Source organism: Cyprinus carpio, chromosome A12 (assembly GCF_018340385.1).
Source record: "Cyprinus carpio isolate SPL01 chromosome A12, ASM1834038v1, whole genome shotgun sequence".
Lineage (NCBI taxonomy): Eukaryota > Metazoa > Chordata > Actinopteri > Cypriniformes > Cyprinidae > Cyprinus > Cyprinus carpio.
Genome location: NC_056583.1, coordinates 2,118,232 through 2,144,925, shown reverse-complemented (window position 1 = coordinate 2,144,925; position 26,694 = coordinate 2,118,232). Strand labels below are relative to the sequence as shown.

General features: G+C 38.3%; 1 protein-coding gene across 2 annotated transcripts in view; it reads left to right on the top strand.

Moving 5' to 3' along the window:
* Positions 1 to 26,694, top strand: part of LOC122146944 (protein TANC2-like) — a 102,729-nt gene that overhangs the window by 20,833 nt on the left and 55,202 nt on the right. Inside the window, exons 2-3 of one of the 2 annotated variants that reach the window (XM_042767113.1) lie at positions 17,424 to 17,576; positions 21,273 to 21,375. In XM_042767113.1, coding sequence (XP_042623047.1) covers positions 21,306 to 21,375 — 70 coding nt within the window. In that variant the 5' untranslated portion in view covers positions 17,424 to 17,576; positions 21,273 to 21,305. The remainder of the gene's footprint in view (positions 1 to 17,423; positions 17,577 to 21,272; positions 21,376 to 26,694) is intronic. The other variant, XM_042767112.1, reaches the window with a different exon arrangement.

The following is a 26,694-nucleotide window of genomic DNA, read 5'->3' as shown; positions in this document are numbered from 1 at the left end:
GTGCATTGGCTGGTTTAGCCTGAAAAATAACAACGTAACAAACAACATTTATGAGGCAGTTTATTTCAGATTTTGTTGCTGATTTGAAATATGTAATTTAATTGCGAGTTCAACAAACAGTTTTTATGATTTCAGGATTCTCCCATTTATTTAGATAGGATTTGGTATTGGATCCTGACCACAGAATGAACAGACTTTCCTTGAAAGGGACTTTGTATACACACACACATTTTATTAGATATTACATATAGACATATATTACATATTGCTATATATATATATATACTGTCAGTTCAACACTGTTTTATAATTCTTGGTTTCATAATTTTGATGGCTCTGAGAATATATATATATATACTGTCAGTTCAACACTGTTTTATAATTCTTGGTTTCATAATTTTGATGGCTCTGAGAATTTGTTTTGAAGACCTTTTTTTGGTGTTAAGGCTGACAGCCCATAAAATTAGAGCGGCCACTGAGTGAATGCCATATTTCTGTGAACATTTTGTCCATTTTGAAAGGAAATGAATCTTTTTCCAAGAGTAAATAACCTTTGGAGGAGGAGGAGTGATGCATGCGGAGCTGAGGCCGGAAGACAGGATTAAATAAGAGATCGAGGGAGTGAGAGAAAAAATAGATGAAGCAGAGATGCTTTTATCTCTGCAGGGGTGGGAACAGATGATTTTGAGTGATTAATTTGAGTATTGACACATATTTTATGAATTAGTACAGGATGTGAGTAATTGCTGACAGGAGGAAGTTAGCTGAGGAGTATGGCTGTGACGACTGCTGGTCTAGAAGAAGCTTTTCTTGGAAAAATGCTTTGGAATGGCTGTGGATTTTTCATATTTTCTTAAATGATGTTGTAGCACTCCTGAAGACATGCAATATCTTTGTGTGAAGCAGACAAAAATTTAAGGTGTGATTCCCAGAAAATCCTCCACTATTTAAATCATTTAAAGATAGAATTTATGTATATTCATATGGAATCATTCAGATGCAGATATTTTGCTTATTCTAATAAAAAAAAATTGTATTTTTACATGTTCAGTTATCGTTTTACACGATGTGATAGAAATATTAAGTCTGATATAAAGACATGATGTTTTTAAAATTAAATTTTCTCACTGACCTAAATACTTTGTACTACAAACTACTAAAAATTATCTAGAGAATATTATATACAATATAATTAAATATAACCAAATTCTGTATTGTGTTAAGATATTAAATGTTTATTTATTATTATTTTTTAATTAAGAAGTTAATTATTTACTCATTAAAACATACAAACATTCAAAAAACAAATTAATATTCTCATTACAACATACTGTATATGTTTTTTATATTTAATCATTTTTTATGTTTTCTTCAATAAGTTCCATATTCCAGGTCTCCTGAAGACACAACAGACATATGATAATATAATAATTTTGTTGAAATATTTAATTCTTTAATTTCTGATTTTCTGCAGTGTGTTATAGAGGCACTCACACACACGATGGCTGTGGTCTCAGACAGTGTTTGGATAATCAAGTAGAATTACAATGCCATTAAACTTCAGAGAGAGAGAATGACTTAAAGAATGTGTGAAAGGATCTTATTGATGTGCTCTTTTAGCGTTGCCAATTCATGTCCTTCTGCACACACACAAGCTCACTTTTGACAGAATGACTTGTGACAATGTGTTGAACGAGCCAGAGCCATCAAGGGGAGTTTGACTGTGCTTTTTTGGCATAAACTGCTGGCCTGCCTCCCTTATGCACTGGAAAGAGAACAATGAGTAAGACCAGACAGCATCTGTAGGCCAACTGAGCCTCGCTACACAGGTGGCACACCGCGCTGATCATTAGTACATCACAGAGCTGGGTGATGCAGCGTCTGTGTGAGGCTTTAAAATGAGTCACACGCTCCGCCTGACTCTCCCTCACACACGCTTTGACACATCACAGGGATGCATTCGGGCCTCAGTGGCGGCGTTAGATGGCAAGGCAGCTGTGGAACTGCTTTGTTGGGGCAAATTTGCTCAGGGGGGCATATAATCAAAGGCACACATGAAAGAAAACCCAGTGGATTTCCTCGTCAGCAGCAACCCCTGACAGCCCATGTTCAGCCCCTCATTTAATTCTTCATTTCACATGGCAACCGGAGACATCCAGGACAAGCATTCAGAACCTTAACCTGTTCCTTTCTTTCACAGGAGCATTAAAGTGAAAAAAAGTGAAAGTCGTGACATTTGCCAAGTATGGTAACCCATATTCGGAATTGGTGCTCTGCATTTAACCCATCCATGTGCACACACACAGCATTAAAAAGTGAACACACACCCGGAGCAGTGGGCAGCTATATCCAGCGCCCGGGGAGCAACTGGGAGTTCAGTTCCTTGCTCAAGGGCACTTCAGCCATGGGTATTGAGGGAGGAAGAGAGCGCTGTTCATTCACTCCCTCCCACCTACAACTCCTGCCAGCACAGAGACTCGAACCTGCGACCTTCGGGTTACAAGTCCAAATCTCTAACCATTTGGCCCCCTCCCCACCTTCCACCTCAGTGGTGGATGGCTGTTCTAGCTCCACCAATAGCTCTTTAAATATCTTACAAGGTTAAGTGTTTTGGTCCACTCTTCCAGACAGCTTTGCTTCACATTTTTAATATTAGTGCTTGTATGCTGTAATTTTTAAATAGTGTGGCATCTTCTCAGGTGGATTGAGATCAGGCCAAACTTATGACAAACTTATATGTTTGGGCTTTTGTTTGTGCATATTTGTCCTACTCCCGAACATGAATTGTTTAGAAGACTGAAAAAATTATGTCTCATTCACTAATAATTGTGTGGATTAAGACTGGTTCACACAAAGGACAAGATAAAAAAAGTTCATCAAGACAAACCTTGATGTTGGCTTGAAATAGACCGACAGACAGACCGATTGATGATGGATGGATGGACGGACGGACGGATAGATAGATAGATAGATAGATAGATAGATAGATAGATAGATAGATAGAAAAAAGAAAGACAGATAATAGATAGATAGATAGACAGATAGATAGATAGATAGATAGAAAAAAGAAAGACAGATAATAGATAGATAGATAGATAGATAGATAGATAGATAGATAGATAGATAGAAAAAAGAAAGACAGATGATAGATAGATAGATAGACAGATAGATAGATAGATAGATAGAAAAAAGAAAGACAGATAATAGATAGATAGATAGATAGATAGATAGATAGATAGATAGATAGATAGATAGATAGATAGATAGAAAAAAGAAAGACAGATAAGAGATAGATAGATAGATAGATAGATAGATAGATAGATAGATAGATAGATAGATAGATAGATAGATAGCAGACACACTTATAATAAACAGAACTTTATTGTGTGTTGGTGTGTAAGCTAATAGTTATTGTAGTTATTTTTATAGTTTTTAATCTGGGTACAAACGGTCCTTTATTTGTATTTGTAAGCACAGGAGACCTCACAAAATAATCAGCCTAGTTTACAACACAAGCGTACACATGGATCGGTACTTTATTGGTGCTTTATTACAGACACACATTACAGGCTACAGCCAGCCGTAGCTTCATACACATTTGTGTTTTTATGCAGACGAACCTCACAGCTTGAGCTAATGAACCCTTTCTAAGTCTTACTGTATGTGATGAAATACAGGGCTTGGATAAAATTATGGCAATATTTCTTTGTTAAAGGGTTTCCCCACCATCTGCCTTTATTACAGCTTTTAACCTTCTTAGAAAAGATTCATAATTATAGATTGTGAATAGTCTCCAGTTGAATGTCTTCTATCAGAGCATCTGCCAGTTGTTTCAGAGATGTTGGAGGACGGAATCTGCTTCTCACGCTTCTCTCCAAAAATATCCATAGTGTTTTGATAATATTCAAATCAGGTGATTTGTCTGGCCAGGGCAGATGTTGATCAAGTTCATCTTGGTGGGTTTTTTTGAGCAGTTGCAGCTCTTGCAGGTCTTCAAGGTGGATATTGAGGTTTGCAGTAGTGCTGTGTTTGTTGCTTGGACACAATCCTTAGTGACTGATTGTTTTGCTTTTTTTAATTGTAGACTAAACAAATGATATTAACACCTATAATAATGGGTATCCTCTGTATATAATATAATGATTAATATCTATAATTCGGAAAACCACCCATAATGCAGGATTTTGTGTGTATTTTAGAATAATTTTTTTGTATTCATATAAAAGGTATTGATGAATCATCTTTGTAAAAACTGCTCATACACAGATTTCACACACAGACTACTCTTCTCAGAGGTTGTCTTTTTCTTATTTGACAACAGAATCTTTCCCTTCAGCAGTGAGTCACTTTTTAATGTTTTTTCATGTAGACTTTAAAGGGACAGCTCACTCGAAACTTCACCCTCATGTCACTCCTACCACGGAACAAAAGATGTTTTGAAATTTTAAATGTTGCATTTCTCCAAACAAACTCCATAAAGTTTTTATTTTACTTTTAAGATGCAAATTTTAAACAAAGCTTGATTTGCATTCTTTTTGAAGCTTGTCAGCCCTTGTAGTTAGATTACTAGGATCCAATACACATGCATTTTAGAATAACCCTTTTGTGCACTCAGTGCTGAGTTCCTTTTGCTCTCGTAATTGACTGCAAGCAGCTGTTGTGAGGGTGCAGGTGGAATAATCCTTTGAATTTCCATCTGATTTAGGTGGATGTGTATATACAGACTTAGTCTGAGGGGGGCAGTACAGTCAAATCTAGCAGAAAGAGACTTTCCTCTTCTCCTCCAGCCTATCCGTGCTTTCCCATCAAACTTTGTCATCCTGGCTTTTGCAAGGCTTTCTACAATTTAAAAGATGTAAAACCTTAAAATAAATTTGCAGAAGCAGAAACTAAACATTTAGAACAAGCGAGCGTGAAATTGTCTCTCACCCCAGAATTCCTCAGGGTGTTTAAAGACATATCTTAAACTGTCACAGTGAGATGAGTGGTTTACACCCAGCCCTTAGTCAAGGTTAAAGGTAGCATGATATTTCTGCACCGCCAGCGACACAAAACTGAATGGCAGTCTATGTCAGAGTGACGTTGTTTGGTTCAGCCAATGGCCTGGGTTGTGAATATGAATACAAAATAATCCTATTCAAAAGTAATCAAAAAGTAGTCTGAATACATTACCTAAAATGTGTACTTACAACAGTTTTCTTCATGTCATTTGTAATCAGTAACAAACACAATCTGTAAGTAATCTCCCCAGTGCTGGTTGTGATGGGTTTTATCTGTACAGCTGGATCATTGACAGTGCGTCAAGTGAGCTGTTGAGTTTTCAGTACCTGAACCAGCTCTTTCCTTTTTCTCTCTCTTGTTTTGTCTTGATCTCTCTCTCTCCTTCTGTCTATTTTCGTCCTCGCTGATGTTCCTGAGATATTGCCATGCTGGACTAGGTACCAGCATCTTCAGTTCTGCCCTTTCGCCTGCATCTCCATATTACATAACATGCTGGGCTCTGAAGAAAAGATGAAAGAAGCTGCTCGGAGACACAGAATGACAAGCAGCTACACAGCAGCACTAAACTCACTCATTCATCAAGCATCAAGATGCTGTTGGTCAGGCTCCTGACAGACAGCCAAAAGCAAAGCACACAGTGACAGGCTGAAGTCAAATCTGCTGGAGCTCGAGATGGGAGAATGAGTCTGAGCAACTGTGATCCCTTTGAATGGCATTTTTAAATGGTATATATTTAGATTAATACTTTCTCATAATTCCACAATATCATACTTAGAATATGAGAAAATTATTTAACCATGAAAAAACTTAACACTTATATAAAACCTTCAAATAAAAATAATCCTTTATTCTTATGTATTAAAGTTCAACACATAACTTAAATCTGTGGCTTGTTGTTTAATTTTAATTGTAATTTTGTCAGCATTAACTAAGTGTGATGCTACTTTTCTAAGCAATCAGACTTTGTTTTTTCAACAGGTGAGCAATAACAGTGGGCTAAAAAAACCCTATAGACTTACCTGAGAGATACATGTGAGAAATATAAATGGCCAGCTTGTATATAAACCGCAATCATCATAACCGTAATGCACTTCCATTGAGCGCTCAGCGGGATACACTTTACATAACGCTCACCTCATTTGACTTAAGATTATTTAAACTGAGGACAACAATTTATAGATGTTGAAGAGGCTAGAAAAGACACTACGTGCTGGTTTCTCGCGCTCTCTCTTCTGTGAGACAGAGGTGAGGTCTGTCATCTGGGGGTGTCTTTAATGAGAGAACTTACATAAGTAACACTCGGCCTGCTGGAATAATCTTTCATCTCAAACCTTCTGGGAAATGTATAAGTGGAGATGCAGAAATGAAGCTTTAGGATATGGAGTGGGGAAAGCAATGAATTTGACAAGCGAGCTGAATGTTTTGTCGACAAGCACTTGAAACGATGTTGCCGGGTTGTAGCGTTATTGTAGCGTAGCTCCAGATTGTTGTCCTTGTTGTCTTGAATCACTGATTTGAGATTACTGCTATGTTATTATGCTGATTTCCCCATGATCCTCTTGCAGAAGTGATGGTAGCGGCTCATCTGTGTTATTCTCTTGACTTCCTGATGTCTAAAGCCACTGATGCTTTGTATTGATCTGTCTGAAAACACACATCCTCAATCAGATCGTGGGTCAGTCGAGGTCTTTGGTAGAACATTTTGTACAGTAGCAGCTGCTTTGTTTTTACCTTTATTGTGACAGAATAAGGACACCGTATGATGTCAGATTGAATCGTCAAACCTGAAATCGGCAAAGGAAGTGTTGCAGGAGGTGCAATCGGCAGTTTTTGCTGGGGCATCACATATAATGGTTGTCTTTTGTCTTTCCCTTCAACTTCAGATTGAGAATTTCAAATTGTCTGCCTTTCAGTTCATGAAAGTTTTAATTTAAACCGACCACACTCCACAGGATGGTGAGAAATTTAATTAATTGCAATTCAAATGAACTCAACAGAACCACATGAAAGTTTTGTGGCAAAACATAAATAATTGCATCACTGATTTTGACTAATTATGTTTATTTTTTTCCCTAAAATATGTATTTTTCATTTGATCGTTCAAAACAATTATAAGACATTGAAATTTAATTAAAAATAAATAAATACTGGAATACTGGAGAGAGGAATTTAATAAATTGCAAATTAAAGAAACTCAACAAAACCACATCTTTTAAAAAAAAAAAAAATTAATAAATAATTGCTTCATTGATTTTTTATAATAATGCTTATTTTAATAATGAGTATTTTAATCCTAGTGCATTCAATATATACTGTTAAAAGATCATTTAACATTTTAATGTATTGAATTAATTAAATGTACAACACCTTTAAAGGAATAGTTCACCCAAAAATGAACATTTGCTGAACATTTACTCACCCTCATGCCATCTAAGATCTAGATGAGTTTGTTTCTTCATCAGATTTGGAGAAATGTAGCATTCCATCACTTGTTCACCAATGGATGCTCTGCAGTGAATGGGTGCCGTCAGAATGAGAGTCCAAACAGCTGATAAAAACATCACAATAATCCACAAGTAATCCACAGCACCCCAGTGCATCAGTTAATGTCTTGTGAAGTGAAAAGCTGCATGTTTGAAAGAAAATAATTAATTAAGATTATTGCAAAAAAAAGTATGCACAGAAGTTTGGCATCAATTACCGTCTTCTGAAGCCAAAAGCTGCGTGTTTGTAAAAAACACACAGACTGTTTTCAGTTGTAAACTTCTGTGCATACTTTGAGAAAGCAATATAATGGATACAGGACTTGTATTTAGCCAAAAGCAAAGTTCGCAATTATTTTAATCAATGATTTGTTTATTTCAAACACACAGCTTTTCACTTCACAAGATGTTAACTGATGGATTGGAGTGGTGAGGATTACTTGTGGATTATTGTGATATTTGGACTCTCATTCTGACGGCACCCATTCACTGCAGAAGATCCATTGCTGAATGTATGTACGTGATGTAATGCTAAATTTCTCAAAATCTGTTGCAATGAAAAAATAACTAAGAAACTAGCGAACTATTCCTTTAATGATTAATCTCATATTTTGTAGGTAAATATTTTAGTCTGCCAACATCCTCAATAATTTCAAATACTGAACTTGGCTAGACTTGTGCAGTGGATTAGCATGCAGACAAATTAAATCTCTGCATCTTGATTTTAATGTTGTTCAATGCCAGCATCGATTACTCGTCCTTATTATAGTGAAGCTCCTGTCTGGGGTCACAGCTTCATTTGCTTTTTTAAAATACCTGTCAGGAGTACAGCCTTTTATATCTGTCACTTTGTCTGCTTCCTTCTCCCTCTCTTTCTCTTGCTCTTTTCTCAACTCTCTCCTCCCTCATAACTGTCTGTCTCTCTCTTTCGATGGCAGACACAGAGCTCTAGCAGAATACTAATAGAGTCGCTGAAGTAAATCCATACTTCCACCAACAATCGTTTTTTTCTTTCTGTAGTTCTCAACTGAAACTTTATCAAGACTCTTTCTCTGATTGCTTGGGAAAATTTGTTACCATTAGTGATGAATCATTATTCAAATGTAGCATTAGAACCGTGAATCTATTTGCATATCAATAAAACACGTTATTATTTCAGTGTGAATGTGATTAATGAGAGCGCTGCCGGTCCTGGACAAGAAATGATGGCCTCCGGTTATCTGGTTCTTCTGATAAAACGCTCTGTGAGAATATCCACTCAATCTTACCCCGGATTGTTTGATTCAGTCGATTTAGTGGTAGCACATTAAGAACCTTTGAAACTCTCTAACCTTTCCAAACATTCATTACTGTTCACAGCGGCAGCCGGCCGATCCTGGCCTCTCTCACTCCTGCTGTGCTTTCAATATTAATTAAACTCAATATGGCACTGTCACTGATCCAACCAATGCATCGCACCAGAATACTGTAGACCCTGCTGCATAAACGGATATATTACTCTCAGTTTAGTTTAGCCTCAGGCTTATTCTTAATCGTGGGCCAAATTAAATAACTAATCTTGAATTTTGCTTACACCATGTCTCAACCAAAAAAAAAAAAAAAAAAAAAAATTCTTAATGACGAAAGTTGTTTTTGAGGTTTTGTCCTTATACCAGCCTTGGCAAGCGTTGAGCTGAAGGGCGTTTTGTTTGTGTTTTAGTTAGTGCACAACTTGCACTGTGTAGCCCCGCCCACTGTGAAACCTCATTGGTCCAAAATCAACAAACAACTCTTTGTTTTTATTTATTTATTTATTTTTTACAAAGAGTTTAGAAATCACATCTATCTTTTTTCCTGTCTATAGTTTTATCTGTCTGACTGTCTGTCAGTCATTCTATCTCTCTGTCTTTGTATCTGTCTGTTACTCCTTCTCTCTGTCTGTTGTTGTACCTGTCTGTCTCTCTTTCCTGTATTTCTGTTGTTCTGTCTATCTGTCTGCCGTTCTATCAGTGTCTCTGTCATTCTATCTGTCTGTCAGTCTGTCTGTCATTCTGTCTGTCTGTCTATCTATATCTATATCTGTCATTATATCATTCTATCCATCGTTCTATATCTATCTATCATTATATCTATTGTTCTATTGTCTATGATACTTAAATAAAATAAGATACTATTGTAAATAAATTATTATATGAAATAGATTATATGCTGCAGTGTTTATCCAAATTTACTAAAATGTGTGTGCTAAAACCACATTTAATATGTGCATACTTACGAATATTAATGAGATCCATTGCTTCAACAGGGGTAGAAGGACTGGTGGATCATTTGGTTTTTGCAGCTTGCTTTACCTGCCTGGCCTCTTGTTCTCCATGACAGGTGTCTCCAGTCTCTCTAGCTAAAGGGACTGAGGGATTTGGTTTGGTTCCCTATTCCAAATCAACTGTGACACTTAAATTGATGCGGGTGTTTCAGAGGGAACAGCTCTGCTTCATGAACAGGAAAAGACCCAAATGAGATCTGACAAAGTGAGAAAGGAAAGAGAACTAGTGTGTGTTTGCTTGTTTAGTTAAACATAAGACATGACAGATGACTAAAGGGGTGACCCTAGTGTTTAAAGGGGTCATGTTGTGCTTATTTTTTTCCTTGAAATCAACTTATATGGTTTCTTTAGACTCACACAGCCAGTCTTTTGACTATCTGCATAATATCTGGTTCACATAGCAGCTAACTTACTAATATATTCATTAATAATATTTTAATCTAATGGGTTTATAACTGTTGTGTCCAAATCATACAGTCACTGAGTTCGAATAATTCAAATCGGTGAACAAATCCTTCATTCTGAGAATAGATCAAGTGCTTGATTAAAAAGATTTGCGTCAAAAGAATGACTTAACAGAATCTTTTATATTACTTAAGAGCAAGTGTAATGCTGTTTTTCATATGTCCCCTTTAATGTATGACAGAAGAATCCTGTACTGTGAGGTTCATGTCTGTCCAGAGTCTGTGTAGGAGTTTCTGTTTCTGCTTACCTGAGAAAAGCTTTGGTTTGGCTAAACGAATCCAGGCTTCCTGTCTGCTTCCCACTCACACAGCCCCAGACCTCTGGCAGCTTGTGAAGGTGGAAGATTTGTTCTACTCTGTCTCATTTATTAGAACACTATTTTAAGCCCAGATGAGTCAAATTTCTTTCCTTTTGTACCTCGGAGGCTAAACTAAATAAATTTGACAGGCTTTTGTTATCACACCTCTAAAAACTGTGATGTGGTGTCTAATGTACTTAGTGGTAAACTGTGTGGAGTCTTATCAGCTAAATGGAATTATATTATTACATTTCTATGCTGCCAGACTTGCTAGTCTTTTAAAAGGGTAATTTATCCAAAATTGAAATGTCTGTCATCTCACCCTTCATGAACTTTCAAACTTGTCTCTCAAGGTGTTCCTCAGGGTTCTGTTCTTGGGCCTTTACTCTTCATTATCTATATGCTCCCTTTAGGTAACATTATCCGTCATCACGGCTTCAACTTCCACTGCTATGCAGATGACACCCAGCTCTATATCAGTATTAATGATATAATTGCTTGGATGACCAGTAACTTTCTCAAACTCAACATTGATAAAACAGATCTACTACTTTTCAGTTCACCAAAAAATGTTGCTCCTTTTTGTCCTGACAATGTTAACATTTCTGGGATCTTGGTTTGACCTTCCATCACCGTTAAAAACCTGGGTATAATTATAACCACATTTCTTCACTCACTAAATCTGCCTTCTTTCACCTCTGTAATATCGCTGGCTTGCGTCCCTTCTAAAATATCAATGATGCTGAGACACTGGTTCATGCATTCATTACTTCTCGCCTCGACTACTGCAACAACATTAAATAAGCTCCAGTATATCCAGAACTCTGCAGCTAGGGTTCAAACTTTTTCAAAGAAATCTTCTCACATTAGACTTCATTGGCTACCCGTTTGTTTTCGCATTAAATACAAGATTCTTCTCATCACCTTCAAAGCACTTCATGGTCTCGCCCCCCCATATATTTCTGATCTCATTCATACTTACTCCCCAGTTCGCACACTACGTTCTTCAGAAACTGGTCCACTGTTAATTCTGCACCACAGGTTAGCATCGTTTGGTGGACGAGCATTTTGTATCTCTGCCCCCACACTCTTGAATTCTATTCTCAAACACATTTGTGATCTTTCTTAATTACAGGATTTCAAAACCCACCTTAAAAGATATCTTTCCTTTCTTGTTTCTCTGATCTCTGAATGCATGATCTGATTCATGCCATTGATTTCATGTTTATCTGTATTTTTTTTCTGCTTTCATGTTCATCTGTTTTGATATTGTAAAGTGACCTTGATTTTGAAGAAAGGCACTATATAAAATAAACTTTTTTATTTCTTTGCTCCTTGGAACAACAAATGAGTGGTTTTGCAGAATGTCTGAGCTATCTATCTATCTATCTATCTATCTATCTATCTATCTATCTATCTATCTATCTATCTATGCACTGTTTTATCATTCTGTCTATCCATCTAACTATTCATCTGTCATTCCATCCATCCATCAGTTATTCTATTTATCCATCCCTCCATCTATCATTCTAACATCCATCCATTCATGCATTGTTCTCACTTTTGTTATATTCATCTATCTATCCATTTACGCTCATCCATCTGTTTTGTCCATCATTCTATATATTGTTCTATCTATCTTTCCATACATCCATCAAAACCCTGTTTTAAACACCTTATATAACCTTCAGCCTTCAAATCTCCCTTGAAATGTCAGTCTGAAATCTCGACAATCTTTCTTTTTGTAGTTATGAAACGTCTCGGTTATTTATGGTAACCCTCGTTCCCTGAAGGAGGGAACGGAGACGTCACGTCTGTGACAGACGAATTGGGATATCGCTTCGATAGACCAATCTACTTCGAGTGTAAACTAAACGAGCCAATGCACATTGGCTTGCAATTATTGCATCCAGCTGCCACTGATCACAGCGTGAGTATAAGAAGGCAGCAGGAGCAGTGCATACCAGGTTTTCGCTGAGGAGCCGAGCCGGCGACCTGACCGCTCAGCGGTGTTACAGCAATGGGCTCTAAGGCTATACCGTGGACTATACACATACGAGTACCGCTTAGATCTCAATATGGAACCCAGCCTTCCATGGTTCTCATGGATTCATCATGAAGGCCTGGCACCGGGTGTTTTGCCACATCCAGCTACCTAGGGTGATGGAGGAACTCAACAGGGTCTACAGTACGGACACTCTGGAGCAGTTTTAGCAAGCCGACACTAACCGGGGCCTCTCAGTGCCACTACCCGTTTGAGGTGAGAACACAGGAGGATACCGGCTCTACGGTTTAAAAGTAGACATGTCAAGCTTCCTATAGATATATCTCTCATGTCTCTGTGTTGAGTATTTACCGAGTTACAGTTCATTTTAATGAGGCGTTTCCGAATGAAGATCACCGCAGACCAAGGCTGCAGACAGAGCACTCTGTTTGTTTTCTTTATTTTATAAATGCACAAAGTTTTGTTGTTATTATGTGTGGATACAAATAAAAGTAGACCCTTTACAGATTCGATTGATGTATTGCTCTTATCTGTACGATCAAAACTGAAAGTGTAATTTAAGTTCTTTTCAGGGTTATCAGGAGAAAATGCCTCAAAACTCGTATACGCGTTGATCGACTCCAGAGGGTTAACCTCCTGGCCCCTCTAAGGAACGTGATGACGAAGTCATGCTTACCTAAAGACTTCCCATTCATGGGGTCATGGTACGCAGCAATAGCGGCAACCTGGACTTTGAGGGTGGAGGGAGACAGCCTTTGCTCCAGCCCTTGCTACAGAAAGGAAAGCACGACCGCAATCGGGCATCTTCGGGGGTCTACTCGGCGAGAAGAACACAACTTGACGAACAGGTTCCACTTCAAGGCGTAAGTGTGTCTCGTAGACGGTGCTCTTGCTAAAGTGATGGTGTTCACTACCTCTTGGGGTAGGTCACCTAGAACCTACGCGTCCCGTCCAGGGACCAGACATGGATTTTCCTAAGGTCTTGACGTGGGTGCCAAATGGTGCCCTGTCTCTGAGTCAGTAGATCCTTCCTCAGAGGAATCGGCCAAGAAGGGGCTGTCGCGAGGAGCACTAGTTCGAGGAACCAGGTCAGAGTGGGCTAATACGGTGCAACTAGCAAGACTTGCTCCTCATCTTCCCGGTCTTTGCACAGTGTCTGTGCGAAAAGGCTCACTGGGGGAAACACATATTTGCGTAGGCCCCGCTGCCAGCTGCGTGCCGAGTTCCCTCGGTCAGGGAATAGAACAAAGGGCAGTGAGAGGTCTCTGGAGAAGCAAACAGGTCTACATGAGCCACTCCGAAATGACTCCAAATTAGCTGGACCGTACGGGGGTGGAGTCCCCATTCTCCCGGGAGCATGCTCGAGACAGCTCGTCGGCTGTACGGTTGAGCAGGCCCGGAATGTGAACAGCACAAAGTGACCTCAGAACCGTCCGACTCCAAAGGAGGAGGTGGCAGGCGAGTTGCGACATGCGAAGGGAGTGCAGACCACCTTGTCGGTTGATGTACGCAACAGTCGCTGTGTTGTCCGTTCGGACCAGCACGTGCTTGCCTCGTAAGTGACCTTTGAGACGGTTCAAGGCAAGGCACACTGCTAACAACTCTAGGCAATTAATGTGCGACTGCAGCTGCGGGCCAGTCCAAACCCCTGAGACTGCATGCCCGTTGTATGTGGTCCCTCAGCCAGTGGTGGAGGCATCCGTGTAAACCACAGCATGCCTGGAGATCTGCTCTAGGGGCACCCCTCCCAGAAAAAACGCAAGATCTGACCACGGGGTGAGGATTTGGGGACAGGCTGGTGTAACTTGGACCCGGTGAGTGCCGCGCTTCCACGCCCACCTCGGGAATTGGCCATAAAGCCAGTGCTGGAGTGGTCTCATATGTAACAGGCCAAGCGGTGTAAGTGCCGCTGTGGCCGCTATATGCCCCAGGAGCCTCTGAAAAAGTTTCAGTGAGACCGCTGTCCTCCCCTTGAATGTATTCAAGCAGGCTAGCACCGACCGTGCAGGTTCCTCTTTGAGGCGTGCTGTCTGTTCGACCGAATCCAACTCCATACAGAGAAAAGGGATCCTCTGCATCGGGGAGAGTTTGCTTTTTTCCCAGTTGACCCGAAGGCCCAACAAGCTGAGGTGCCGGAGCACCAAATCCCTGTGCTTGCACAACTGATCCCAAGACTGTGCTAGTATCAGCCAATCGTCTAGATAGTTGAGAATGCGAACACCCTGCTCTCTGAGGGGAACAAGAGCCACCTCCGTGACTTTTGTGAAGACACGGGGAGACATGGACAGCCCGAAGGGCAGGACATTGTACCAATATGCCCGTGTTTCGAATGCAAACCGCAGAAAAGGTCTGTGCCTTAGCCTGGTGCACCTGCAGTAATGCCATGGTGTGTAAGGCAGAAGCAGCTTCCCCGCAAGACGCATAGGCACTGCCGGTTAGACCAGACGAATGTCTACAGGCCCGGGAAGGAAGCACCGGGTCTCCACGCCAGGAGGAGGTGGACTTAGGACACAATTGCATCGCTAACGCCCGCTCCACTGGCGGGATTCCCGAATACCCCTTCACTGCACCGCCATTGAGTGTGGTGGGGGAGGAGGTGCCCACCGGCTGGTTTCTGGCAGTATAAGGTGCCATCCATGACTTGGTGAGCTTATCATGCATTTCCGGGAAGAGAGGCACTGGGGCGGGGCACTGAGAACCAGCGCGCGCCACCCCTAGAAACCAATCATCCAGCCTTGAGGGCTTGGGACACGGTGGATTCCACTCGACCCCTTCCCTCTCGGCAGCCCAGGAAAGCATGCCATTTCCAGATCTGATACAGGCTTTGCCACCTTCCCAGAGGGTGGCATTGCAGCTGAATCTTCATCCGACAGCTCTCCCTCCGATGCTGAGATCGATATCTGGTCGGGGGGAGGCCCACTGGATGCCGCTGGTACACTCTTTGAAGAGGTCCCAGCGCATTCCGTGGGTTGTTCCACTGGATCGGAGGTGCAAGAGGAGTGGTGGTCCCCAGAGGGTTGGTTCCCAGAGGCTTGATGCCCAGACACGTGAGGCAGCGATCGTGACCATCACCCGGTGTCAGGTAACGACCACACCCAGAAACGCATGGGTGAAACGGCATCCTTATAAGGACGATCCATTGTCTTTATAAAGGGTGCCATTGAGCACTTTTAGAGGAAATTCGCACTTAAGGAAATGCTCTTTTAGTGCTGAGGTGCACAGGGAGATGGCCATAGCAACACGACAGGGGGTAGTGCAGCCTGAAATGCGAAAACCACTCGACACCGGAACGACCGCCGCTGAAGCACCGTCTCGCCAACACAGGAATCTTCCCAGAGCTTGCTGAATTCGTAGTTCACAGCAGACACAGTTGAGCAGAATGATACTGTTGCCTTCTTATACTCACGCACTGATCAGCGGCAGCAGGATGCAATAGTTGCATGCCAATGTGCATTGGCTCATTTAGTTTACACTCAAAGTAGATTGGTCTATCGAAGCGATATCTCAATTCGTCAGTCACTGACGTGACGTTGAGAGTGACCGACTGAAAGGGAACTGAAGTAATAGTGACTTTATGGTTGGAGCTCTGCTGTGATTTTACCAGAACATGGTGTTAATTTAGCTCAACTGGCTAAGGGTTCAGTTCCCACACACTGGTGAAATGTATGCCTTGGATTCACTGAAAGTTGTTTTGGATTTAAGTATCTGCCAAATGTATAAAACATTACTTATCTGATGAATCAATGCCTTTTTTTCATACTATAGTTCAATTAGAAATGAGCTACTGCATTTGCAGAACCCTAGAGCATAAAGAGCTTGTGTTTTGGTAATAAATACACCACTTGCCTTCTCCAAATGTGTTTTTAAGAGCAACACAAGGGTCCTAATTGGGCTTGCGTTTAATATGCTTTATTTATGATACATTACATGGCTGTGGCATCTAAAAGCTGTTAATTGTACAAAGCGTCCAAAACCCTGCTGCAGTGCTTCAGCTGCTCTTCAGATCCACAGAGAGCATCATTTGTGTCTCATTAATTGTGTCTTTTGACTTTTTGTATGCAATTAACTGATTACATTATGAGTCTTTATGAACTGAAATGCATTCATAGAATTCACTAATGACTCATTTTCCTTTAAAATGAACATGTTTAATTGCATATCTGATGTGTGTGTGTTTGGGTATTTGTCTATACATTTCTTCAACCTTTAATCTACTATTTTTGATCATTTGTTAGCCTATTTGTTTACAAAAACAAACAAACAAACTCTTTACAAAGTGCTGGTGTGAACAGTATTTTAAGTGCAGACTATTGCATTTATTTTGTAAAGAGCTTGCCTTTTATCAAATGCTTTTTTTCTTCCAGTATAGCGTAAAGCAAACTAATTGCAGAGAAATTCTAGCTGAAGCAACTGGAGATGAAGTGCCTCGCTCAAGGGCACGATGGTGGTGTATTTATTTCATTTTCTCTCCTCTTCTGAGGTTTCCTCTGTGCCAAGGGTGAAATTTATAAAGTATGTATTTGAGCAAGACTACCACTACTAAAGCATCTGTCATTGGTTGGTCTAACAGATAGTCCTGCCACAAAGTCACATCATTGGTTGAGATACATTTGCAATATTGGGCTGCTTAGGATGTTTATTTATCATTTTTTGACTTGTAATGAAGTGTACAAATTATATGTACCACTGTTGATGAACAAGATGGTGCTAGTGTATGTTGCATGCCGTCTCTTGTTCTGCGAGTTTGTCTTTGTTCTATTTGTGATTATGTCTCTTTGCGTGATAAACTCCTCTGCCCTGATAACTTGTGACCGGCAAACTCTTTTCGATATTAAATCATCAATTGAGGGTGCACGCTTTTGTATGCAGAAAGGATATGGCACCAATTACCTTCCACCTGGGCGCTTGCTCCTGTTTTACCTGTGCTGACCGCTGTGCGCTCTTTATCGCAGACGTCGTAGGAAATGCGGGCAGCGAGGTGGCTTTGCGAAAAAGGTGAAGGCGAGATTTACCTCCTCCAAGGTAACCTTCTCTCATTTCCCTAATCTGTCACTTAAGCGGGAATAAAAAAGTGGTCCTTCACCGGGCGCCCTTTTGAGTTTTCTTATAAGTGAATTTTACCAGGGAGTCCATGAGACCGAGCCATATCATCATGCTATCGGCCCCCTCTGCTTTCCAAATGGAGAGTGAACCTGCAGAATCTCTGACAAGTTCGCTGAGAACCAAACTCAGAGGAGGTATCTGCTAAATTAACATTGGCAGTGATGAATGTGCGTTCATTATCAGACAAAATATTTATTTAAAACATTTTTTTATTGACATAATTTCAACGTTTTGTTTTTAAATGAGACGTAGATGATACCTGATGATTTAAGCCCATTCATGGTTTTGGTACCTCAGGATTGTGTTTTTTTTTTTTATTCTCCATGCTCCACTTTATCATACATGTGTGCTGTCCATCAAACACATTGGTAGGAGATGTAATTGAATGTAATTGATTAATTTAATCTTATACAGCATTTGCACTGTTATGAATCCAGGTCCTGTTATTCTTCCCAATCACCATCAGAGGGCTCAATCACCATTAAGACTATTCTTTACCAGACTCCATTACCCAAAATCCCCTCACCAGGAACTGATTACACCCTCTATTCTAAGCATATCCTTGTTTTCTGAGTTTTTCTGCTTCCTAGTTTTTGTCTTGCCTTGACGAGCCTGTGTTTTGACTCTGGTCTGTTTTCTTGTTTTGTGATTTTTTTTGTCACTTGCCCTGACCATTGCCTATTCTTGGATTACTCTTTTGTCTCATCCTGGATATTGTTGTTTGCTGTTGTTTGAGCCTGCCTGACTATTAAATAAAGCCTGCAAGTGGATCCCCAACTCTATTGTAACACTTATCCGTAACATGCATAAGCCTCTCATGTTCATGGCCATGTTTTGACTTTTGGTTTATCTATTGATGTTGAAATATCAGATCAAGTTTTCTGTGTTGACATCACATAGAATTATAAAACCTAGAGATCAAAGTTGACTACAGCGGGTTTTAAATGCTGGAGCTATAGAGCAGTTCAAAAATATATTTTATGAAATTGATCCTTTTTATTTAATGGACAATTTTCCCTTTAATATGGATTTAGACTCTTCACAAGTTACAAGTATCTTTTAAAATGATATGGGAGTCTGTAGCCAATTTTCAGAATGTTGTAAAGATGGCTAAGAGAAATTATTTTGCAGAAGTAATTACAAAAAATAGTAGTAAGTTGCCAGTCTTATTTAATATAATACATTTTGTTTCCTGAACTTTTTTTTTTTTTTTTTTTTTTTGTATATTTTGTTCAAAAGATCTCTGATATTAGATCTCTGATCAAACCTGTCCTGGTTTGTTTGGCCTTTCAGTTGTCCGGCCATCATCTGTTAGGTTTGACCATTTTGAACTGATCTTGCAGTCACTAGCAGAGGTAATCAGCCACTGAAAACCAACTGAATGTTCACTGCGTATTGTTCCAGTGAGATTTGTAAAACAAGCATTTGATGTTCTTGGCCTCAGTATACTATCGATAATAAATAATAGTCTTTTAACAGGACTAGTCCCTAATCAGTTTAAACATGCTGTTGTTCATCCTATTTTGAAAAAAAAAACAAACAAGAAAAAACAAATCAAAAAAACACATTTGCCCCTGCTGTTGTATCAAATTATCGGCCAATTTCAAAGGTTTTAGAGAAGGCGGCTTAGAATCTATTACACACTTTTTTAGATTTAAAATTACATTTTTAGGGCTTACCACAGTACCGAGTCAGCTTTGATCAGGGTTTTAAATGATTTATTGACTGCAGCTGACTCAGGGTCCTCAGCAGTTCTTATTTTATTGGACCTTAGCGCTGCATTCTATATCATTGACCATGACATTTTACTCTCTCTGCTTGAAAAGGTGGTAGGAATCCATGGTATAGCGCTTGCATGGATTAAGTTCTTGCTTTTAAACAGAACTTTTCCTGTAAATTTCAGTTAAGATTATTCACAACCTGTCTCTTTGCTTAGTGGGGTTCCACATGGGTCCATTCTCGGCCCAATTTTGTTTTCTTTGTATATGGGTAATTTTTTTTGTAAGCATGGAATCTCTTTTCACTTCTATACAGATAATATGCAAGTGTATCTTCCTCTGCAAAAGAACAGTAAGAAGCAACTCACTATATGTTGGTATTGTTAAATCATTGCTTAACTGTTTACAACTGGTCCAAAATGCTGCTGCGAGGCTTTTGACAGGACTCATAAGAGAGAACGTATTACTATAGTTATGAGTTTTTTTTTTGTTTTCATTAGTTGTCTCAGACAGAGAGAGTGAGAGAATTAGACTGTGCTAAAAAGAACAGGAAGAGGCAGTCGCTTAGATTATATGCTAATATTCTCTGTCTATATTCACCCACCCAAACAGAAAGCACTCTAGACGAATCCCTGCTAATGGTATTGGGTAATATCAAAGCTCGACTTTCTTTTTACTGTACTCGCATGCTATCACAAGCATTACACCTCCAATTCATCTGGTCTAAATAAGCTCTGGATATTTCAGGAGGGATTTTATTGTTTTCTACACACTCTTTTGCCTGTTTCTGAATTTGATTACATGGGGGAAAGCAATAAGCCAGCTTAGTGCATGACACATAATGGGTTTTGGTAAGTCACATCCTCTCTAAAGCCTTTGTCATGCCTCTGGTTGTGTGTGGATGCATGAAGTTAAGCGGTGTCTTTTTTTCAATGCTTTTTTTAGTGCAATTTGTCAACGATTTATACTGGGCTTTGTTAGAATATAATCATCCAATGACTTTTAACCCTATAAAGTCAAAATTCTAAAGCCTAAGCAACTGAAAACCCCGTTGTACACAATAAACTACATGCCTTCTGTCATCTGATTGATAATTCATAATATTTTAGTGAGGAAAAGGACTTTTAGTATAATTGAAAAAGTCCACCTCCCACTGGTGCTTCACATGTCTTTTTGATGTGAAATCATTACTGATTTTTATAAAGTAAATGTAAGAATAACTTTATATTATTAGTAATATTAGTAATATTTCAAGATGAACACAATGTAAGTTTACTTAAGTTTAATTATCCATATGTAATTTTTTTTTAAATGAAAATGATGTTCAAATATGAGCATTAAATATGATCCATCAGGCTTTTGAGGAATGTTTATTTGTTAATCTTTCAATCATCATTGTATTGCATTGTATGTTAAATATTGTCTTTCTAAGACATTATTGGGAGATATAGAGTGACAACTGATTTACTGTATATGATTTACTTTTTACATTGGTAAATGTTATGAATGTCAACTGAATTATATGCATTTTATGCTCATAGTCTGTTATAAAGATCTCACTGATTTACATTACAAGCTGTCAGAATTTCTCACTACTTTTTGACCATATCAGCCTCTGCACCAAAGTGCATGTTTTTGCTTAGTTTGGGCCTTAGAAAAAACAAAGGTGTTATTTTTCCCTCCTCAAATATGAGCTCCACATTCTCACTAAATCATACAGTATGAGCCTTAAAAGCCTTATATATCAAATATGATTCCCAACAAAACATATGTCAGGGTTAATACTGTATCAGCATTATGTCACATCCATTGACTCATAAAGTATTGACAATTTGATTTCAAAATCAGTTCCTAATGTTTGCATTGCTAGACGCATCCTTTCTCTCCTCCTCTACAGGTGTTCGTGTAGCCTCCTCTGCCTGCTGCCACCATGTTTAAAAACAGCTTGAAGATGCTGCTGACAGGGGGCAAAAACAACAGGAAGAGCCGAAACAGCAGCGGTCAGTCTCAACTTTCATGTTTATCCACTAAGACAGGGGAAGGGAGGGGGTGGGCTTTGTGCTTTGCTTGACTGACTGATATTTTATAGTCTGTTCGGAAACCTATAGGCTCTCGAGTCATATATGGTTCTTCAGGGGGTGCCTATGGGTCACCGGAAGGAAAAACAATTTTTTTTAAACATCTTTTTTTTTTTTTCAACTGACTACAAAGCGCTGCACAAAACTGCGCAGCACCAAAACTCGCATTAATGGTAAGTAGTGTTCAATTCACTTGTATTTATGAATATTTATATACGTTTACTGTTTCATGAAACTATCATAGTTAATGAAGCCCAAGTGCCACCTACAGGCCAATTATGTGAAGTGTAGTCTGGTGAAATGGTGACATGAAAGTACTTTACTATATTACTATTTTTGATAAATATGCAGCATTATGAAAGTCTCTTATGTTCATCAAGCCTGCATTTATTTGATCAAAAATACTGAAAAAAACTGTAATATTATATAATATTATTACAATTTAAAATAATGTTTTTGTTTTTTAATATTATTTCAAATATCGTATATTTATGTGATGCAAAGCTGAATTTTCAGCATTATTACTCCAGCGTTCAATGTCACATGATTCTTCAGAAATCATTCTATTATGATGATTTATTATAAACAGTTGTGCTATAATAAATCCACATATTAGAATGATTTCTGAAAGATCATGAAGACTGGAGTAATGATGCTGAAAATTCAGCTTTGATCACAGAAATAAAATATATGTGACTTCTTGCAAAAACATCCTAATGTATCCAAACTTTTGACCTATATTATATGACCTGAACTCAAAGATGTGCATCTTTGAGTTCAGCTCATGAAAAATGGGGGAAAAAACAAAAGTATTGCGTTTATAATTTTGTTCAGTGTATATATACATTTCTATTTACATTTCTATTTTACATTTGAGTACCTGCCCCTGAGGAACTCTCTGCATGTCCCTGACCTAAACATGACCTAAACATGATTGCATACTTGTTTGCATATGTCTTTGTACATTATATTTAAACAATGATTTGTAGAGGAATAAGAAATTATTTATCAGCTTCCTCTTTGGAGGCTAGTATCGAATGTCGTCGCCCCGGGCTGGTAATACAGAAGCATATAAGAGAACGAAAAGCCTAAAGGCTAGATTATCCATCAGGCCTCAGTGCTGGAACTAATTTCTCTCTGGTATACCAGGACGTTCTGCCAAGATATGGGTTTCCATATGCTTCCTAATATAACTGACAAATCTGCAGCAGGCACTACGTGAGACATGCAGTCTCAGACTCAGACGGTACATCCACAGGCCATTTGCTGACCGTCTAATGCATATTACACGCAACACTTAAAAGAATCGGTAACACTTTACAACAAGGTTCCCTTATTTAATGTTAGTTAATGTATGAACTAACATGAACAAACAATGAACAATAGTCAGTCAGTAATATTTATTTCTAGAGCACATTTAAAAACAACAGCTGTTGGCCAAAGTGCTGTACAAAATTTAAGCATATACCAAAATACAAAAGTAAACATCGACAAATAGTTCACTACAGTTATGCCACTGAACTTACTTATGACCATATGCAACAGTAAATAAATAAGTTTTAAGAAGAGACTTAAAATCAGTGTATGTTGGTGCAGTTCTTATATAGGGTGGCAACTTGTTCCATAGCTGTGGAGCAGCCACTGAAAAGGCACAATCTCCTTTCGATTTCAAGCGTGTCTTTGGAACAGTCAACTGAAGACTACTAGTTGATTGAAGTTCCCTAGAGGCATTACAGTGGAGCAGAAGGAGATCGGAGATATGTGACGGAGTCAGTCCATGCAAACCCTTATAAACAAACAACAATGTTTTAAACTGGATACAATATTTAACTGGGAGCAAGTGGAGAGAGATCAACACTGGTGAAATATGTTCCCTCTTCCTTGTTCCAGTTAACAATCTAACAGCAGCATTTTGAACAAGTTGAAGACGTGACAATAGAGACTGTGAAACACAGAAGTACAATACATTACAATAATCTAATCTGGATGAGATAAAAGCATGTATTGAAGACTCCATGTCTCTTAATGCTAAGAATGACTTCATCTTTGCAATATTCTTTAGGTGATAAAAACAACTTCTAACCACAACATTGATCTGTTTATCAAAAGTCAAAGCAGAGTCAAAAAATAATGCCTACGTTTCTGACATATGAAAGAAGATTACCAGATAGAGGTCTATTTACAGTTTACTGGCCACAACCTCTGTAGAAGATGGGGAGCCAAAAATTAGGACCTCAGTCTTAGACTCATTTAACTGAAAGAAGTTGGCAGACATCCACTGTTTAACATCTCTCAGACAATCAAACAGACACTGTAAACTGGAGACATCCATTGAGTGCAAGGATGCATAACACTGAGTATCATCTGCGTAACAGTGGTATGAAACATTGTACCTCTTAAATATAGCATACAAAAGAAGCATGTATAAAGAAAATAAAACAGGACCCAAAATTGAGCCCTGTGGAACCCCATACAGAACTTGTGCACAAGATGATGAATATTTGCCAGTCTCTACCGAAAAGGTTCGATCCTTTAAAAAGGATACAGACCAATTCAAAACATGACCTTGAATCCCAATTTACTGTAAAGTGTAAGCGATTTAAAAGAATGCCATGATTGAGAGTGTCAAATGCCGCAATGAGGTCCAGCAAAATTAAAACAGCACAATTGCCAGAATCGACAATCAACAATAAGTCGTTTAATACTTTTAGCAATGCAGATTCCGTACTGTGTTGAGGTCTGAAGCCAGACTGATATTTATCGAAATTACTCCAGTATTTTCCTGTAGAAAAGAAGAAAGCTGATTAAACACAACCTTCTCCAAAACTTTTGATAAAAACGGTAATTTAGAAATGGGACGGTAATAATTTAAAACTGTTGGATCAAGATTTGTTTTTTTGAGTAGCGGGTGCACAGTGGCATGCTTAAAATAAGATGGGACTATTCCACTGATTAAACTGCTATTAATTATTGACAGTAAACTAGGACTAATAGTGTCAAGTGTCTCTAAGAGATGAGGAGGAACAACATCAAATGAACAAAAAGTGGGCTTCATTTTATAAATAATTTGCACCAGGTAACTGTGAGACACTGGAATAAATTCAGATAAATATGATGATGATGATGAATGATCTGATGGTGCCAATTGTCCAATTTAATCCAAACATAAAATACAGTCAGCCATAAAAAAAAAACTGTGAACAGTATGCTGAAAAAATGATTAGTGAACAAAAGAAAAGGCTTAAACAGAACAAAAACAACAACGATGTACAACAAGTACAACAACGATGAGAAACAGAAAAGATTGCTAAATAATGTGTGTGTGTGTGTGTGTGTGTGTGTGTGTGTGTGTGTGTGTGTGTGTGTGTATTATATATAAATTGAACCATATTAGATGTAGGATCAATGACAAATAACAGTGTTAAAAATAAGGATAATAAAAAAATAAATAGAAATATCTATGTTTTCATGCTCATTTTCTATCGATTTGTTTAAACTTTTGTGTTGTTTTTACCTAAAGTTTAAATTTAAAAACTGTAAAAATGTCATGTGGTGTAACTGTCAAGTCAAAAATAACATATTTTCCTTACACCTGAAGTGTATGTCAGTGTACACATCTTAATCTTTATTTTCAAAAATGTCAGTTTTTCAAAAGTATGTTTTGCAAATTCACAAATCATTATTTTACAAAAATTACCGTTGAAATTAATCCATTTAATTATGCATTTCTTTGATAACATTATTAATATTGAAATTAATCTGTGTAATTTAAGTAATCAATAAACAAAACCACAATGCAAAAAAGTCAGTCGTTATGCAAATAACATATTAAACTTAATTTCAAGTTTATTTAGCAAGACATTAGACATATCTAACTCTGTTAGCAACATTGAACTGTATTATGTGTTTAGTTTATTTTCAGACCTTGCCTTATTAATACATTAATATAATAGTCAGTTATTAGAATTATTTAACAGAAATATTATGAGATAACTACATTTTACTGTTAAAGCCGCTGCCATTTTGAGAGTTTCCATGTAATGTTGCAGTGATCAGGTGGTACAATTTGGAGCTTTTAGAAAATTCCAAATTTACAAATTATAATTAGGAATTCTGTGAGGACTTCTGGGTAGTTGAGGCTTTTTACATTTTATGGTAATTTTGATGTGACTTTTCTGCATCATGTTCCAAACATATATGATTATCTGTCTTCTGCTAAACATAAAGGAAGATATTTTGTTGAAAGTTGATGGTAGCCATTGACTTCCATAGTATATATTTTTTTCCATACCATGGAAGTCATTGGGTACCGTCAACTGTTTGGTTACCAGCATTCTTCAGTATATTTTATTTTGTGTTCAACAGAAGAAAAAAAAAAAACAGAATTTTCATTTTTGAGTGAACTGTCACTTTAATAGATGTCATCATGTCTTTGATCCTTTAACTGTCCTTAAACAGCATGTAGAAGCAAACCAACTGAGGTTAATTGAGGTTGTTTCTTTCCATCTTAATGGGAAGTTTTTAGGCAGAATAAGCAGCAAAGTGAGCAAGACTTTATAGCGATACTAAAATGTCTGTCTACTTGAGACTGAGACATGAATCAAGTGAAAAGAAACAGAAAGAACAGAACAATCCTTCTCTGGTGTCATATTTACTGTGCTGTGGCTTAAAGCTCCCTGTGCAATTAGCCAAAAGCTCAATAGCTTCATCATGCGGCTTCCCGAATATGTTCCTCCCACTGGAGTTGATTTAGTAAGAAGTGACTTCATTAACCACTGGTTCCAGAGATCAAACACTTGTTTCAAATGTTACATTGGTGTCTGAAGCCTTTTGCCACTGGAATGGAGTAATAGTGAAAGTGTGTGCAATGTAGGGCCCTATGAGTTTCACAGGAATCCAGTCATAAATGTTGAGTTTACTGTATTAATCAGAAAGAATGTTGTGGAATTTGGCAAATTTTGGATGAATGAATCAGTAGTAGTGCTGTAAACTTAATCACATGGCGATAAGGATGAATGTCTGTGAACAAACCACAAAAAGCCTGCTATTGAAATAAGAAGTCTGCATGTTCTGTGTGAATGAGCGGCACAGTTTGGTCTTCTGCACATACTAAAGCATGCGTGATGCTCGTGATGTTTTAAGAGTCTGCCGTCTCGCTACATGAACTTGATCTCCAGACCTGCTCTAAGAGTCACTTCACCAGCTGTTTATTATTTCATTTAATTAAACTATCATCAGATA